This window comes from Eptesicus fuscus, chromosome 22 (genome assembly GCF_027574615.1).
Source record: "Eptesicus fuscus isolate TK198812 chromosome 22, DD_ASM_mEF_20220401, whole genome shotgun sequence".
Lineage (NCBI taxonomy): Eukaryota > Metazoa > Chordata > Mammalia > Chiroptera > Vespertilionidae > Eptesicus > Eptesicus fuscus.
In genome coordinates this window covers 29455001-29474776 of record NC_072494.1, presented here as the reverse complement: position 1 = coordinate 29474776, position 19776 = coordinate 29455001, and the positions used below count along the sequence as shown (strand labels likewise).

At 36.2% G+C, this 19776-nt stretch overlaps 1 protein-coding gene across 7 annotated transcripts in view; it reads left to right on the top strand.

The window, feature by feature from the left end:
- The window catches only part of RPS6KC1 (ribosomal protein S6 kinase C1), a 238026-nt gene that overhangs the window by 100354 nt on the left and 117896 nt on the right, over positions 1-19776 (top strand). For 6 of the 7 annotated variants that reach the window (XR_008555068.1, XR_008555067.1, XR_008555066.1 and 3 more), the window contains exons 9-11: positions 7694-7741; positions 9064-9196; positions 18950-19776. The exon at positions 18950-19776 is cut by the window's right edge and continues 751 nt beyond it. Coding sequence is in view for 4 of the 7 variants with exons in the window: in XM_054711380.1 (XP_054567355.1) it covers positions 7694-7741; positions 9064-9196; positions 18950-19776 (1008 nt within the window). In the remaining 3 variants the exon portion in view is untranslated. The remainder of the gene's footprint in view (positions 1-7693; positions 7742-9063; positions 9197-18949) is intronic. The other variant, XM_054711382.1, reaches the window with a different exon arrangement.

Genomic DNA, 19776 nt, shown 5'->3' with positions numbered 1-19776 from the left:
GGGGATTTTAAATGTGACTAGATCCCCTCCTTTTTTTTAAGAGAAAAGTCATCACATTTACTTAATTTACTTAAGTAAATTCCACTAGAAGTAGTATTTCTCTTGTCTTTTTGAGTAGCCATTAGAGTCCCCGGTGACCTTGGGTACATATTCTAAGGCTTTGTGATGTTCTGTATTTTCTGGTAGCTTGCCTGTTGCCTGCCTCTGGGTCCATCATCCCCCTTACACCGACTTAGGCAGTATTTCTTCAGTCTCTTATCTTGGGGCTTTGATGCATCTGTTCTGAAGGTGGCCACAGTGACTTTGGGTAGCAGCAGATGGTAAACCTTCAGGCTGCCACCGGCTATACTGGTGTTTAGTTGGAAAGTTAATGTTTGATGAAGAATCAGTAGTGCATATGAAAGAGCTTTCACTGCTGAAATATCTTTTAATTAAAAAATTAGCATACTAAAACCTTTGCACATGTCTGGGCATTTAAAGAAATCTAAAATTAGTTGCTTTCTTATAGATAAATTAGTTATTTACCAGCTTAGTTTTGTTGCTTGCTTTTCCTAATGTGGTTCTTTCCCTGCTGTCCCTGGCCCAATTTGCCTGTAGTAAAGATGGATAAGATAATTAGCTAAACTTAAATAGGAGGTGATTTTTAGGAGTTAAAGTGTTTGGATAAACATTTAAAGTATACTTTGAATTATGGTATTTTGGATTTTAATAACTAGAAAGAAATGTGAGTCCTGCGTACTATCTCCATGCATTCCTGTAGATTTGGCCTGTTGTTTCCTACCTTTGAAGATGTCTTTCATTCAGGGCCGGGGAACCTTTTTTCTGCCAAGGGCTATTTGGATAGTTATAACATCATTCGGAGGCCATACAAAATTATCAAGTTAAAAATTAGCCTGCTATATTTGGTCAAACATTTAATTAACTCACCCCTAATGCCTTGGCAGGGACAGACCAAATCATTTCGCGGGCCGGACATTCCCCACCCCTGCTCAAAGAGATATATTTCATCTTGCTCTGAGCTGGTTGGTAATTTTTTGACTGCCAGCAATCCACAAAGCATTACCCTTTTTGGATTGTTTGTTCATTTCATGATAATGTGGCATATTGAAAGTTCTAGGACAAATAAGACTCCAAAAGATTTTTTTCTGTTCCCCTTAAATTCTGAGGTTACCTTTTATACTTTTCTCTGCTGAAAATAGATCCTTGGAATAGTAAAAGAAAATATTCTTTATACCAGAGTTTATAGGTATCCATCTTGAATTCTACTTTTTGTATTTCAATTCTCATCAGTGAAATAACTTTTGTGAGCATATGACCACCAAGAACAGCTTGGTTTCATGGCATAACATGAGAGAAGTGCCTCTACACAGTCTGTTCATGCTGATGCTTTTGATGCTGCAACTTCTGATGCACTAAAGTTGGAGGCTCAATATCTTCTGCTTTTGCAGTTGCTGGGAACATTGCTAGCCTTCTGACGCCAAAGGAAGAGACAGTTAGACCCTAGTGGGGAGAATTATTGGTATTAAAAGTCACCTTTTCCTTGTTTTCTGGGTGTTAAAATTTTAAAAGAGATATCTTGTGAGAATAAAGTATGGAATTAATAATTAACAGTTTTAGAAATATATTTTGGCCGAAACCGGTTTGGCTCAGTGGATAGAGCGTTGCGGACTGAAGGGTCCCAGGTTCGATCAAGGGCATGTACATTGGTTGTGGGCACATCCCCGGTGGGGAGTGTGCAGGAGGCAGCTGGTGATGTTTCTAGCTCTCTATCCCTCTCTCTTCCTCTCTGCAATAAAATATATTTAAAAAAAAAAGAAATATATTTTGAATATGATAAGCATACAAAATGAGATGGGTATTTAGTAAATATAAATAACATTTGATTATCATCATGTGGTATTGGGGGGAACCAAAGGTTTATTGTTCAAAACCATTTCTACAGAAAAATAATATTACCAGCTCCTGTAATGCTGCCAAGATGAGTTTAGTTAATAACATTAAAATGGCTAAGTGTAAATGATTTTAGCACAGTAAGTATAATCTTATTAGTCTGAAACTATGTTGAGAAAAACTGTATTACAGTTGTACTTGTATGTTTTCTCTGGCTTCTTTATTATTGTGTTTATCTCATTCTTTTCTGGTATGTTCATTGATGTGTGGATTCCCAGAGTTATAATTTGCACAGTTGAAGTCCAGTCAGATTGTATCTAGCAAACAAGAGTAGTGCTTTGACACCACCAAGGGAAGGCTGTGTTGGTCCAAGCTGACTCTGTCAACTTTTCTTAACATTTTTCTAACTTTTATGAATTGTTGTGGAGTCCTGTGAAGTAACAAGCACCAAAATAGAGTAGATATTCTCTCAAATTACTCAGGTAATCTTTCTTTTTATTTTTTATTTATTTTTAAAGCTTTTATTTAAAAAATATGTAAATAATTGATTTCAGAGAGAAAGGGAGTGGGGACGAGAGATAGAAACATCAGTGATGAGAGAGAATCACTGATTGGCTGCCTCCTGCAAGCCCCCCACTGGGGATTGAACCTGTAACCCAGGCATGTGCCCTTGACCGGAATCGAACCCAGGACCCTTCAGTCTGCAGTCTGATGCTCTCTCCACTGAGCCAAACCAGCTAGGGGGGGTCATCTTTCTTTTTAAAGGCATTGCAGCTGAAGGTATTTTTAGAGACCTACAGATTTTGAATGTCAACATTTAAATATCTAAAAAGATTCAAAAATGGGTGACACAGTCTTCGGTGAAGGGAGCTCTCCATACTAGTGTCTTTATGGTAGTATCTCTTTTCTCCAAATTTATTCTTCATATGCTTAAAAAATTATCATCATTTGATGCTTTTGATATGCTCCTCCACCCCTCCTGTCTTTCCAAAGGTGGAACCTAATTAAATATTAGTCCTTCCCTATTCTAGTTAATGGAGAGACCCAGACTTCTAATTCGTTGGAGCTTTCCCTACCACTGTTGTGAAGGAAGAGTGGGCAAGTCTCGTTGTGTTGGTGGAATTGAAGGACAGATGAGGCTAATCTTTTTTTTTTTTTTTTAAATATATTTTATTGATTTTTTACAGAGTTAGAAACATCGACCAGCTGCCTCTTGCACAACCCCTACTGGGGTGTGCCCGCAACCAAGGTACATGCCCTTGACCGGAATCGACCTGGGACCTTTCAGTCCGAAGGACAGATGAGGCTAATCTTTATGGGATAAGTTGTCTGCTTTTTTTCCCCAGTGAGGAGCAGTCCTTCTAGATATTGCTACAGGCAAAGATGGAGTAATCTCTTCTGTTAGATCATATGCTAACATAGTGCTGATAAGTAAGTGTGAAAAATGAAAGGGAAATACATTAATTGTATTCTCTCAATAAGGTATGCTATCCAAGATAATTATTTCATGACAGTTTTAGTTATAGTACTTGTTTTATTATGAAATAAGAGATGGGTTTAGGAGCCTTTTATTGGAAAGACAATTGTATCAAATTAGTACCAAATTAGATTTTTGTCTTTATAAAGGTGAGCAAACCCATGAGCAGTTTTTAAATTGATGTGTTCTACGCTACAAATGAACAAATTCTGTTTGAGGGTTAAAGAAGCTATTATTTTGTCCTTTATGCTGACAGCTTCATTACAGATTGGCCTACTATTGGCATTAAAAAAATGTTTGGCTCCTTATGATCTTTGTGCATGCAACTATAATATTAATGCAGCACCACAGCACTGTTCATTAAGAAATGACTTTAAATGAGGTTGAAGCGTGTACATTTGGAAAGATACAGATGTTAAATGCAGTCATTTCTCTTTGTATACAGCCGTATGGCTAATAATTTCCAAGTGGCTAAAGCTCTTGTTAGCAAGAGTGCTGGTGTGTTAAGAATGGCTCTATAAATAACTTTAAGAACTGAAGTTGAAGGTGCTTCTTTTAAAGACTATTGTTAACTAAACATTATTGCCAAACAGATGGAAAGCATTCACTGGCCTGATGTTTTTAGGTCTAATTATATTATCACCAGCCCTGTACGGCTCAGTTGAAGAGGTGTATCCAGAGGCCAATTTATAATCATTTAGCCAACACCTGTTTGGGAGAAATTGACAGTCAAAGGGCACATTTAAAAAAAACCACATATGTTCTTGTGTTTATGGCCTCAATGTGAACGTTGTCTAGCTGCAGACAAACTTGGTAGGAGAAGAAAGTAAATGTAAACAAAGCAGCACTTCCCAGGCATGTTTATCGGTCTTCATTTGGCTTTTTTATCTGATCCACTTCATGCTCCATGGCTAAGTGAGAAGGCAAAGAGCTATCACTTCTGATTTATGCGCATAGAGGCAGTTTAGTCAATTCGGAAGCTTCTGATAGGAGAAAGAAGTTCTTTCCTTTGTACAGCTTCCATACCTTTTACCCAGTGAAACGTTTCTATTTCATAGAGATGTATCTTGTTTAAATAGGACTGGCATTCTGGTGAGTGGCTTAAAGGAGCCACAACTTGATATAAAAACAAATGAGATCTGAGGAACCCTACATGTCTTCACAGACTCGGTGTTCATTGAGTCCGTTTTGCAGAGAGAGGGCAGGGCCCTGTGCCTCCTTTTTGCTCTCATGATATGTTACTTTAACTGTCAAGGTTCACGTTCTTTGAATGTGTTTCCATGCGGTGGAAGATTGGTGCAGAAGGCAGCTCAAAGGGAGATTATGGGGAGAATAGGTCTGTCCTCTGAAAATAGTTTCAACCTGATGATCCTACCAACTCTTTCATTTTAGTGTTTTTCCTTTTGATATATTTTTGTATTAAAAGATTTATATATGTCACCTCCATTTTCTTATCACCCATTATTAACTCAGAGGAGTCGCTCCTATCTCCACCAGTTCACTGCATAATGCAATATTTATAAACAAGTTACCAGTGGCTTTCTATTGCCCTAGGCAGTAATTCCTTCTCCTTTCTCAGTCTTTGTGGCTTCTAGATGCTTACACTAATTTAAAGCATTTTCTTTCTTTGACATGGTTTTATTTTTTTTTTTGAACCTCTACATTTTCTGGTTTTCTTTGTACTTTTCTCACTACAATTTTGGTGGATATTGCTTATTTATTCTCAATATAACAACTATGTTTAGACATAACTAGTATAGCTTAGCAATTAAAAAGGAAGAACCCTGTGGCCAGACTGCTAGGGTTTAAATTTCACCTTTACCTTTGCTTAAATTCTTGAGCATGAGCAAGTTAACAGCTTTATGTTTGGTTCCTCATCTGTAACATTGGTTAAAGTGTATCTACCTCATTGGACTGTTGAGTACATTACATGATTTAATTCTTTAAAACCCAGTACAGTGCCTAGGATAAAGTAAAGCCTTTTAGTGGGGCATGTTCTCCTGCCTTTAGCTATTGTCTTTATGGAGAATTCTCAAATATAAACCTTTAGTTTCAATTTATTTTCTAAGCTCCATTCCCATATGGCTGTCTACCTTGCATACTTTTATACCTGAATTCATTCACTTTGAACATTTATTATGGGAGACACATGGATTGGAGGAGACATCATTTCTGCCCCATACAGCTTTCTGTGGCTGCCATAACAAAGTATTACAAACTTAGCAGCTTAAAACAAATGAATTTATTGTCACATGGGATAGATGTCTGACGTAGGTCATGTTGGGCTAAACTCTAGGTGCTGGCAGGGCTGTGTTCCTTACTGGAGACTCTGGGGAAAGACATCTTTGGTGACCATTATTCTGCTTTCAACATGCTGATACAAACCTTAAATTGGGAGAGAGACAAGTAAGCATAAAACCAAACTGAAGGATTAGAAATGCTATATAGAAGTTGGTACCGTATACACAGGAAGCTGAGAACAAAAGGAAGAAGACTGTTACTGAAAGATAGACATTTGGAAAGATGAGCACTTGTTTGGTAAGTGGATGGGGGAACATTTAAGGGAGAAGAAGCAATAATAGTGATAGCAATAATAATAATAACAACTGGCTATACCAGTACTTTTACAGGATTATCTCTCACTGAAATGTTCACATATGATGGACACCATTATTATCTACCATTATAGCTCCTACAGATGAAGCTGTAATGCCTTCACAGTTAGAATAGAAATGGTAAAATTATCACATTGGGTTGTTGAAGGAATTAACATTGATTACACATGGTTAAAGCACAGCACATAGTAAACACTTAAAGCCTGGTAGGTGAAGGACAGTAGAGAGTAGTTAAGGAAATAGGAGGTGGAATTGACTGACTTGGTCACTGGTTATGAAGGTAGGGGGCAGGGAATTTATAGTGACTTAGGGAACTTTTTGGTTGGGGGTGTTCTGTGGATGGTGGTATTATTCAGTTTTATAGGAGGAGAAACAGGGTTTTGAGGGACAGGGCTTTGGGGAGAGAAAGGGGTGAGCTCAGGAGGTATCTGTGGGAATATTCAATTGAAATTAAATGGAGACCTACATAAGTATATCAAGCACTTAGAAGAGAGGTCAAAGATGATGTCACTATTACTTCAAATTCATCATGTCGAAAATGGAATTTGCCATCTTCTCAAATTGCTGTCTCATCTTAACTCACCACTTTTTCTTCTGACCACCTATTTTTTTTCATCCTTGACTCCCAGTGCTCTGGAGTTGAGGGGGAAAAATCCCTGTTTACATTGCTTGCTGATTTCTGTGGTGTAAATACTGTCACGGCCCTTTTCAGATGGTGGCTACTTTGGTGCTACAATGGTGGGGTTGAATTGCTGCAGCAGAGACCTCCCTCATGGTCCCGCAAAGCCTAAAATATTTACTGTCTGTCTCTTTATAGAAAAAGTTTGCCAACCTCTGGTTATTTAATAACAAAATATTAAAATGGTAGGATAATTTTGTATCTCTCTTTGCTCCTTCCATCCATCAAGAGGGTGGGGACTGGGGAGTTTGAGGGGCAGTGTGTGAGATCATGAGGGGTCTTGAGATCATTTTTTGGACTTAGGTCTTTTATCTGAGTGAGAAGAGTGATATGATTTACTTCCTTTAAAAAAGAAAATCCTGCCTGTTATTTAGAGAACAGATCAAGGGCAGCAAAGATGGAAGCAGAGAGATCTGCTGGGAGGCAGTTGTTTTAATCTAGGTGAGGTGCGTCTTTGTTTGGATCAGGGAAATAGCCATGAAGTGGTGAGGCACGTTTAGTTCTAGATACATTTTGAAGATAAGGCCAACAGAATTTGCTGATCGAAAAAGAGGAGTTAGGATGAGTCCAGGATGGAGAAGTGGGACCATAAGGATGCCTCAGACTGGATCTTGAGTTACTGCGATCACATTATAATAAAAAGTGGCCATGTAGGGGCTTTAGGGAGAAAATCAAGATTTCGGCAATTACTGTAAAAAAATTGTTTTTAACCATAATGTTTCATGAGAAAAAAATTCTAAAATAATTTTTCATTCATGTTTCAGAAATGTATTTTAAAATAAATCTAGGAAACATAGTAATGTTTCTAAAATATGGCATTTTTTATAAAGAAAACCATAAAAAAACCTTCTTTGGTAAGATAACTTTAATCCTGTGATTTGGTGCCTTTAAAAAAAATCTATTCAGAAATTAACAATTTTTGTGGAGTCAATTTAGCACTTTCCCCCAAACCCTTAAAGTGTAGTTTTAAAAAGTTATGAGTTAATGTTGCATTGTATTGTGAATAAATTCTCACTCATATTTTTTATGTAGGTTTTACTTGTAATGGACACAAGGACAGAACAGACATTCATTTTAAAGGTAAGTAGAATTTGTATGTTTACTTATTTAAATTTTTTAGTTATTTAAAAATTTTATTTATATGTTTAATGATCTTGAAATTTATTTTCAAATTGTGCTCTGAAAGAAAAAAAATTAATATTGTTTTCCTGGGTGTTTGAATGTTCTATTTTGAATGTTTAATGATCTTGAAATTTGTTTTAAAATCGTGCTCTGTAAGAAAAAAAAAATTATTTTCCTGGGTGTTTGAATGTTCTATTTTGAATGTTCATTTATATTTGTGGTGATCTGTATTTATTTTATCTTTTGTCCTTCCATTGCATACATTTAACAAGCATTTTAGATATTAGAGTATGGAGGAAATAATTTGGATAAGTTGAAGACTCATTTCATGTTGTTTAAATGTATAACATACAGTTCAAATTCATCTCTAATACTTCTTGTATAATTTGTGGAGACCATATACCATTTAACCTATGATTATGATTAAGTGCTGACATTTTACCTTAAAGTCTTTGCAACAAATATTTGGGAAAGTGTTATCTATATCCCTGGCCTTCTTTTTTATTTCTGTTTTGATTCTCTATATAACTCCATTTGTAACTAAATGAATAAGGAAGGAAAATCCCCTCCGTTTTTAAATGTTAAAATTGTATTTGAAATGGATTGTGACAATACACATTCTACAAATATCCCAATTTAAGCATTTCCACAGCATCCAGAATTCACCAATTTCATATTAATTTTATATTTCTTTTTTGACGCATGGCAGTAGATTGATCACATTGACATATACTGAAACAAATTTCTTTTTATGAATATATTTTATAACTGGCATTTCCCCAGATTTTTAAACCAAGGTATGACACCAGAAACTACACACACCTGTTCCTTTGGAGAAAACTAAAATAATCTTAGTGCTTTTTTGGAATAGAATTTTAAAATTGCCTGTTTAATCTAGAAATACCTTTTGTGTCTCAGGAATTTGAATTGATTCACAATGTCTACTGCTTTAAAGATACACACAAGTAAATAAAACTTAAGAAAAGGTCATAGAGAAATAACTGTGTATGATCCTGATGACTTAGTTTGAGAGCATCTCTAATAAAAACACTGACCCACGTAATTGATTTTAATGGCAGCTTTGTGGCATCTTCTGTTCTCTGGATTCTTGCCAGATGCCATCAGCAGAGCCTCCAGGGACTGAGGGGCATAGAGCAGCAGATGAGTGGTTTCTCTGAAGCCCAGAGTAACTCGGATAGATTAGTTTGGTTGATAAACACAGAGCACAGCAGGCTCCAAAGGCAACTGAGGGTACAACTGACCTTTTTGTTCTCTGTCAGGGTCTAAGGAAAAGCAGTGAATACAGCAGGAACAGAAAGACCATCATCCCCCGCTGTGTGCCCAACATGGTGTGTCTGCACAAGTACATCATTTCTGAGGAGTCGGTATTTCTTGTGCTGCAGCACGCAGAAGGTTGGTTTGTACTTTAAATATTTTTGGAGCGAGGAATGTCACCTATTTAGCTTTTTGGTTTCTGGAATGTCCATCTGTCATTACACTAACGGATAAAACATATGAAACACACGTAAGAAACTGTTGCCTTCTTCCTCTGCCTTCCTGCCCTACTTTGAGTTGGAAGGGGAAATGAAAACCCAGGTGAGTTGGAAGGGGAAATGAAAACCCAGGTGAGCAGCAGATTTCACTGGAGCTACAGGAACGTTCTGCTGATATACTTAACTCCTTGCTTTCTCCTAGACTTGATCTGATAGGATGAGAATGTGTGCTAAGAGAGCCAGGTTTAATTGTACAGATTTTATTTTGTTCTCTTGTTCTCTACTGAAAGGATACATTAATGTTAGATGACTAAAATAAAAAGCATCCTCTGAAGAATTAATTAATTACCTCCCTTTTTAGAAGGCCCGGTATTTGCTTGACATTTGGCATGACCTAGTTATTGGAATCTGGGTTTTTGTGAATACAGCCATTGGCATCACATATGGGGACAAATCAGAGAGAAGCACACTACTTTGCCTTCAAACTTGGTGAAATTTAAGCTCTGAGTTGAGTGAACAGGTGGCAAAAAGACTATGTTTTGATTTGTTTTTGCCCTTTAGTGCCTGAATTAAAATTTTTTTCTTAAAAATAACTGAATACAGCATATAAATATAAATCCACAGTATAAATATTGCCTTTTGGCTTTTTAGAGGTGTTCTTTAAAATGGTAAAAATATTAAATTTTCTGTATTTCATGAAAGTGTTATTATTTTTACATTACTGAGAATAGGGAACTATTGTGCTTTATTAATAGGCATAATATTTGAATTTAATGCGTTTTCCCAGGAAAATGAGTCATTGCTTTGCAGAATGAGGTCTCTTATGAGAACTAGTGCAAGATTTTTGATGGCAGTAAACTATTAATATTGTTTATTATGAACTACAGCACAAGATAACTACAGATGGAGGGAAGACCTCCATATGTGGTACTTAATAGGAAATTCAGAAGGGGCTCCATGGTCTCTCAGGTATTAAGAGAGTTAATTGCGTGTGTGAATTGGATAACTAATTCACCTTTGTTCAGACATTATAGACAGCTTTTATCTGAGGATACCAGTGCATTACAGACATTATTGAATTAGAGGTCATGTCATCTGATAGTGGAATACAACCACCTCTGGTGTGGAACAAAAATAACTTGTGCAGTAATAATCCATAATAATTTAGAACAAGGTCAGTAGGATGAATGTAATTATAGTCAATGTTCTATTAACCAGGGTGGATTATTCATGTTGGAGATTATCTGTGGCAAATTTTTAATCCTATTTTACCCCTGTTATTTACAACTTCCTCTTCCTGTTCTTCTCTTGCTTCTTCAACTCATACTTCAGTTTTTCTTTGGCCATTTTCTCACATTGCCTTCTACTCTAAAGCTGATATTTCAACTGAATTTATTGCAGTACTATAGAAAGTCTTTATAATATATCTTAAAGACATAGACATAATAGTTTTCAAATTTTCTACTATTTTAGATTAACTTTACCAGGTCTCTTTTCCTTTGTTGTTGACCATGTCTGAATTTGAATGGTCACATGACCATAGAATTTGTCTTGGATTATGTAAACACTAGAGGCCTGGTGCACAAAATTCGTGCACTGTGTGTGTGTGGTGGGAGAGTCCCTTCAGCCTGTCCTATGCCCTCTCGCAGTCCAAGAGCCCTCATGACAGTCAGACATCCTTAGTGCTGCCATGGAGGCGGGAGAGGCTCCCATCACTGCAGCTGCGTTCACCAGCCATGTGCCTGGCTTCTGGCTGAGCACATTGACCACCAGGGGGCAGCTCCTGCATTAAGCATCTGCCCCCTAGTGGTCAGTGCGTGTCATAGCGACCGGTCGTTCTGCCGTTCAGTGGACTTGCATATTAGCCTTTTATTATATAGGATTGGGGGGTAGGGAGTCTTTTTTTACTGTATTTCTTAGGTGTCTGTTGTTTAATTTTAGTAAGATTTTATAATGCAAAAATATTAAATTATAGTACAAATGGGGACTCTGGATTCATTTAACATTCAACAAATTTATTGAGTATGTCTAGGTGAACAAGACAAGAAAAGAGCCTGCCCCTTTGAAACGTACATTCTGGTTGTGAAGAGTCAAACAGAAAAACTAAAAGCATGAAAATATTAGATAATAATAAGGACTATACTAATCTTTTACTTTTTATTTATTGATTTCAGAGAGGAAGGGAATGGGAGCGAGGATAGAAACATCAATGATGAGAGAGAATCACTGACTGGCTGCCTCCTGCACGACCCCCACTGGGGATTGAGCCCACACCTGAGGCATATGTGCTGAACGGGCATCAAACTGTGACCTCCTGATTCATAGGTCAACACTCAACCACTGAACCACACTGGCTGGCAATACTATAATAATCTTTAACAGAGAGAGATCCAGTAGATAAGGACTGGGGGACTATTTTAGATTAGGTAGTCAGGGAAGTCCAGGTGACATTTAAGAATTCTGAACGACCAAAGAAGTAACCATTTGGATGTAAGGGGGAAGCACATTCCAGGTACAGCATCAGTGAAATAAGTGAAATAAATTGAAGGCAAAAACAAACTTGAAATGTTTGAGGAAAAGAAAGGAGATCATTTGGTTTGAATGTAGTAGGTGAGGGTAATAGTAGAATATGGGGCTATGGGAGAAGCAGGCAGGAGACTTCTATGACAGAGTAAGGACTTTGACTTTTTTTCAAGTGCATTGGGAAACATTGAACATCTGAAGCAGTGATCAGAACAGATTTACCTTAAGAAAAAAATCACTCTGGCTGTTGTTTGGGGAAAGGATTGTAGAAAGATAAGAAAAGAAGCAATGAGAAGTCTAATAAAGTAGTCTCAGGCAAGAAATTATGATGACATGACCTTCTAGGCTACTAGCAGAGATACTTAGAGTCCATGGTACCTGTAATGAAATAAATTTTGGGAGAGAAGAATTTAGGGTAATTTCTTGGATTTGGCTTGAGCAATCCAGTGAACTAGATGATGGACAGTGTGCTATCTTTTACATATTAGTGGTACTTTCTTTGTTATCTCTATGAATTAGGAAGTTGTGCATATAGTATACAAATGTCACTTTCATATGCTGGATAAACTGTTACTGAAAAAGTAAATGAGCAGTTGTTTTTTCATAATATGAATATTTGAATATTTATGATTTGTGGCTTTCGTTTCCCTCTGCTTACATAATTCACATGAGTCTCTTGGACTCACTTTCTTTCATTCAGTCAGAAATGTATTGCATGCTTATTGGGATACAGTCTTAGTTCTAAAATAGACAAAGACTGCCCACATGGAACTTACATTATAAAAGCCAGACAGACAGTAAACAAATACTTAGGTAAATTTATGTCAGATGGAGATAAATAAAGTAAGGGAATGCCAAAAAGGCGAGGTAGGGGTTGCTATTTTATATAGAGTGGTCCCCTTAGTAAGAAGGGACATTTGGCCAGTAACTTGAAGGAAGTGAGAGCGGGAGCAGTGTGGATACAGGAGGGAACAATAGCCTGGTAAAAAAGAATAGTATGTAGGCTTGGAGGCAAGAATGTGTACTTGGTGTACAAGAAGCAGGAGAGTCGGTGTGGTGGAAGCAAAATGGGAAGAGTGGCAGGAAATGAGCCTAGCAAGGTGGGGAGGCAGGTGGGCAGATCCTGTGTGGTCTTGTAGGCCACTTTAAGAACTTGATTTTTATTGATAGATAGTTATTGGGGGACATTGTGGCAAGATGGGGATCACTGTGGCTGCTTTGTAGAAAATAGAATATAGAAGGACAAAGGCAAAAGCAGAACAGTTTGGAAGTTGTTGTGGCAATCCAGGTGAAAATGATGGGGGCTTGGACAAAGTGTTAATGGTAGAGGTGGTGAGAAATGGTTATTAGATTCTGAATGTATTTTGAGGATAGAACTGACATGATTCTACCTTGCATGACTCCAGGGTTTTGGCTCAAAGAACTGAAAGAATGGAGTTTCCATTTTCTGAGATGGGAAAGCTGAGGGAGAGGCAGATGTAGAGGGAGCAATCAGAGATTTAGTTTGGATATGTGAGTATGAGATGCTTATTAAATCTAGGTGGTATGAAGTAGGCAGTTGGATATACCAGATGAGATTTTAGGAGAGAGGTATAAAATGCTTGTTTTTGTTAATGAATCTCTTACTTTGACTCTAAGGAAGAAAAAGTGGGAAAATAATTGTATTCAGTAAAGGCCATGAGTGTTACTGAAACTTTTTAAGTTCCTAAGATTATGGATTAAATCATATTCATAATACATATGCCAGCATTTAGCAGAATGCTTAGTATATGGAAGGTGCTCAGTGTAAAATTGTTGAATACAGAGTCAGAGGAAAAATGAATGACTAGGTTAGAAGAAAATGATTGGAAAAGCCTTTGAATGTGCACCAAATAGATGGAGATGGGAAGTAATTTCTACCCAAGTTATTTGGGGATCCAAGGAGTGAAATTATTATCTTTTTATTAACTAGTTTAAACATTTATAAAACTAATATGTAAAGAAATTAATTTGAACTATGTAGAAGTATACAAAGTAAAATTAAAACTCTCCCTTCCTATTCACTTTAATGCCCAGCTTCATTCTCTAGAAATAGCGGGAAATTTCCTGTGTATCCTACCTAATAATAGACAAATATGCAAATTGACCACACCGCCAACACACCCACAAGCCACGCCCACAAGCCACACCCACCATCCAATCAGAGCGAGCATGCAAATTAACCCACACCAAGATGGCTACAGCCACAGAGAGCAAGGTTTCCTAGGTAACAGAGGAAGCCAAGCGTTCCGCCTGCCCTTGCCAGGCCTAAGCCTCCACTCAAGCTAAAAATTTCAATTATAGAAGGTAAACAAATTCATGGTGGCAGAATGGAGCTTGAGAGAGCAGGCCAGGGTTGCTGCCGGCAACAGGGGAAGCAAAGCTTACAGACCTGCTTAAGGCAACAAAGTTTCAATTATAACCCCAACAGAAATGGCTGCCGGCCTCGGAGGGAGCCCCAGGCTTGGCTCTCCAGGCTACAAAGTTTCAGTTGTAGAAGGAAAATAAATTTCATATACTCCCTACCTGTCTGCTTAAAAAACAACACATAAGTGAATCTTAAGTGTTGTTTTATAGCTTCTCCCCTTCCCCCATCTTAACAATGTATCTTGGACAGCTTTCCTTTTCAGTGTATATAGGTCTGCAGTATAGTGTAATGCTTAAAAACAAGGATTCTGGAGCCGGTTCACCATTTACTAGTTGTATGACTTTGGACAAGTTACTTAACTTTTTTTGTGCCTATGTTTCCCTATCTATAAAATAGGGGTGATAATAATTACCTACTTCATAGGACTGATGTGATGATTAAATAGTTCATATGTGTAAAGTACTTAGAACAGGGCCTAGTACATAGTAAACACTACGTAAATATTTGAAAGCATTGCTCTAATTTTTTTGAATAGATACAAAGTATTTGGTAGTATAGATTTACTATAATTTATTTAATTACCCCCTGTTAATTGGTATTTAAATTGTTTCTAGTGCTTTTACTGATATATCTTTTTTTTTTTTTTTTGAGAACTAATTTTAAGAGAAATTCCTTGCAGTAGAATTGCTGGGTCAAAAGAGGATTTTGATCATTGGTTCAGCAATATTTTATCATACATATTAATTTAAAGTTGTAATTCTAGTCAAGCAAATTTAAATTTAACAAATTTCTTTGCAATCTTGCAAAAAAAACAAAACAAAACACAAAACCCTACAACCCCAATAGATTAAAATCTGATGAGATACAAAGAGAGAGTTTTAATTAAACCTTATGAAATACTATTTTCATAGCTTAAAATAGCTAATATCTACTATTTTATATGCTTCAATGGGACTTAGAAAGGTGTCATTTAGATTTTTAAAGTGTTAAAAATCATAAATATGTTTGGTATTTCTATTTCTATTTTGTGGTTTAGCCAGTAATAGGATTTTTTAAGGTTATTTTTAATGTTACCACAATAAGGTTGACTTTGTGTACGTTTGTCTGTTGGGTCTGATCTTATCTCTATAGAAAATAAAGCCCAACCAGTTTTTGTGGGTGAGAAACTTCAGTAGGAATAATATGTTCTTGTAAATTATGTGATTTTCATGATTTTGTAATTTAAAAAAAGTATGTAATAGGACCAACATGTTTGTTTCTGTAGCTCCATATTGAGCATTAAATTTAAGTGGGCACCTAGGAAAGGATGGGGAAGAGCTAAAACAGTTTATATCTTGCTTGAACATGCAGAATTTTTATAATTTAATATGAATACTTGTTTAGGCTAAGAACAAATTCCATAAGTGCCAGCAAATACATTTAGAAATTTTACCTAATAATGAAAGAATGGAAGTTAAATAAGATGCCGTGTTTGGTAAACTTGCAAATACCCAATATAAGCAAGTTGCTATGAAGATGTCACCAATGCACATTGCTTGTAGGAGCAGATCCTGGGGATAACAGCACATATCAGAAGCATTGATCTAGTACTGTCATTTCTGGGATTCTGTTTTGTGAAATAATCAGAGATGCCAAGTATTTGTATGTAAAAGTATATATTATTTTAATTCAAATAGCAAAATCTGGAGTAAATAAGTGTTCATTAATCGAGGAGCATTTAAATACATCATGAGACCTGTCACATATGCTATATAGCCTTCAGGTTCATATTCTTGTGAAAATTAGAAATTGTTTATGAAATGATGTTAGTCATGAATAAACTGACTGAAAATAATTGTACTAATAGTTAATAGTGATTATGCATAATTTATATATTCTGAATTTTTTGTTTCCCTGTTATTTATTTAAAATTTTTAAACAATAGAACCATATATTTGTTTTAAAATAGGAAGATTACATGATCAAAAATAATGACATTTTAAATATTTTTGGACCTTTTTTCTTGAGAGGGTTTCAAAAATTTATAAAAGATACTATCTTTTTATATCCCACTCTAGTACCTATTATTTTATAGGCTAGACAGAATTCTCGCCCTGTAGTTATAAAGACCCTGGAGTCTGATAAAGGAGATAATAAAAGCATTAAAGTATTATTAATATGAAATAGAATATTGTATAGAGGATAGAGAGATTGTAGGAGTTGTATCCAGTGAGGAGATATAAAAAAAGAATGATAAAATAAAACAAATTCTGAAGGACCTTCAAGAATGGGTGGGATTTTGACAAGCAGATATTGGGGAAACTAATAGGAAAGAAACTTCTAAGTGGTAGGTATAGTTTGAAAGAAAGCCCAGCGTGGTTATATGTGGAGCAATCTGGTTCAGATGAATTTTGCAGTGAGTTGAGGGAGAGGATTAACTTATGGGTTGATACTGTATTACTGAGGGTTTCAAATACCTTTATAAAGTTGGTACATCATTCAGTAGGTGGAGGGGACTTGGGTTCTTGAATGGAAAAATGACATAAGATCTGTGCTAAATTGGAAGCAGTTATGGTAGCAATTAAGTTGTAGCTATAACTTTATCCCAAGAAACAGAGTGGTCAAAGGAATTAAAAGAAGAGGAAGACTGTGAGAAACATTATGGGTAGATCCTATAGGACTTGGAAAATTGTAGAGAGAAAAAGGAAGAGAAAAGAATCCAAGTTTGGTCCAAAGCTTTTCTGACAGAATGGCTCAGAAGTCAGAAAGAGGAAGTGATTTGGGGGGCGGGGAGGGGGGGGGGCGCAAAAACAAAGAATTTAAGCACCTTGAATTTTAGATTTCAGCAGCTCATCCAGGTGGAATTGGCCTAAGAATGAATTAAAAACTTTTCCTGGAACTTGAGTACATGCTCTTTCCTGCTGATCCCTGGAGCTTCATGCTGAAGATACTGTCTGCTTTGTGATGGCATGTCTCCTAATGAGTTGCCATCCGAGTTAACAAGCATTGATTAAGTGTCTATCATGTCCTGCGCACTATATAGGAAGTACATATGAAAAAGATGAAGTTCTGTCCTTACAGTAGTCACCATCTAGGAGAATTGAAAATAACACATCATTTTTTAATATTGCATACAGGAATCCCAGCTGCAGGTTTAGGCATTATTGTTAGTGTGCCACAGTAGAGCTATTTGTGACAAGAAATAGCTCTTGTCAAAAGACTAAGATAGAACCAATGCATAGCTCCTTGTATGAGTGAGTGAGTTTCAAAGCCATATATGAATGTTTAAAATTAACATGGGGAAATAAGAAAAAATAAGTATAAGCTAGTGAGAACAGAAAGTTAGCTAAGAAAAAATGAGAAGGTAATGTTTAAATTTCACAATGTACTATATACTACTAACTATTATCAAAATGGAAGAAGACTGTTAACTACGTCACTAATAGAGGAGATGCATGAGTATTTTAGGATTAATACTATGACTGTTACCCTTTATTGAGCAGTTACTCTATGTGAGGCGTATCATGAGCCTTTTATGTATTTATCAAATTCCTCTAAATGAAATGAAATGAGAAGTAGAAAAAGTGTTTTTTGGATGCTTCCATTCTAGTACTTTTTACACATGTAATTGACTGTCAATGATTATTACCCTTAAGATTTACTTACCCTAGGTATATGATAATATGGTAATGTTTAATAACAGCATTAAAAATGTGCTGAAAAATTGCTTTCACCATATTAATAAAGGGTTTCATTTTTAACATATGATTTCTCACTTTTAGAAGCTACAGTTATATCTTCACAAAGTATGCTTCTGCAATTACTGTTTTTTAAAATTTCGGGATCAAATTTAATCTTGTAATACTGTTTCTAGTCAGTAGAGCTTTGGTAGGTTTTGGATGCTTATAGTTTATTTAATAAATGATTCTAATTAGCAAAAGAGGTTTAGCTTTTAATGATAAAAACAAAACAAATGAAAAATAAGGTGAAATAGCTACCTAACAAGTATTGCTGGTAAAACATTGGATTATTTTATTTCTGTGATTTATGTGAAGTTGGTTTTTATATTTTTGGTTTTTATAGGTTTCTGATATATATCAGAATACATAATTAGAATTACAATAGCTTGCCTCATTAATGGCTGCCAATTAATATTCAATTGCATTACTTAGTCTCATACCACACATGATGTGTATGAGGAGGGGAGAAAATGGGAAAATATTATTAATATGTCATTTATAATGGCATAATTATATACCAGATACCAAATCTCCCCTCTAGTCCTGGACTGGGCATTTTAAAAATGCAATAATATTATTGACTTTTTTTTTTTAACCAGTGAAGTATACAGTTTTAAGCGTCACTTATTTATGAATTTCCACTTGACCAAGGAGCCATGCTTGAAAAAATTATTACATAAACAAATCAGAACACAATCATCTATTTCTAAAGCTAAATTATATTTAACTTTAAAGCAGAAAGTCAGCTGTGAGATTTCATGTTAGTATTTGTTATAACTAATTTCCCTTCAAAGGAAGAAATAGGTTGTCATTTCAGAAATAATTGATATTAGGGGATATGCTGACACTGTACTCACCAGTCAGCAATAACAAAAGACATTTTATTAAAATGCTTATCTTCCAGCATACTGGATATATTAATGGGTGGGTATCATTGACAGGCTCCTAGTTGATTATTCGAATACCTTTTGCTTTTCTAGTGACTTCAATAAGTAACTGTTAATTTAGGGATCTTAAAAAAATCTTTTGTTGTACTTGTTTACAGGTGGCAGACTGTGGTCATATGTCAGTAAATTTCTCAACAGAAGTCCTGAAGAAAGCTTTGACATCGAGGAAGTGAAAAAACCTGCACTTACGAAAGTTCACCTGCAACAGCCGACTTCCAGTCCTCAGGACAGCAGCAGCTTTGAATCCAGAGGAAGCGATGCTGGACCCACGCTTCAGGTTCTGCCTCTGAAAAGTAGTCTTACCCTGAGCTCTCAAGATGATAGCAACCAAGACGATGATGGCCAAGATAGCTCGCCAAAATGGCCAGATTCTGGCTCAAGTTCAGACGAAGAATGCACTACTAGTTATTTAACATTATGCAATGAATATGGGCAAGAAAAGATTGAACCAGGGTCACTGAACGAGGAGCCTTTCATGAAGACTGAAGGAAATGGTGTTGATACCAAAGCTGTTGAAGGCTTCCCCACGCACCTTGTTGCTGACAGCAACAGCCCCAGCACCCAGCTGATGGCACATGAGCTGAAATTTTCCCCAGGAAATGATGACCTGGAAACAGTTAGTTCTCCAAGGACATCAGATTCCCTCAGTAGATCTAAAACCAGCTCCATGGAATTCTTTAGGATAGACAGTAAGGATAGCACTAGTGAACTCCTAGGACTTGATTTTGGAGAAAAAATGTATAGTCTAAAGTCAGAGCCTTTGAAACCATTTTTTACTCTTTCGGATGGAGACAAGAGTTTTAATATTAGTGAAAGCAAGGCTATAGCTCAGGACACCATTAGCAGGGGCTCTGATGACTCTGTCCCAGTTATTTCTTTTAAAGATGCTGCTTTTGATGATATCAGTGGTACTGATGAAGGAAGG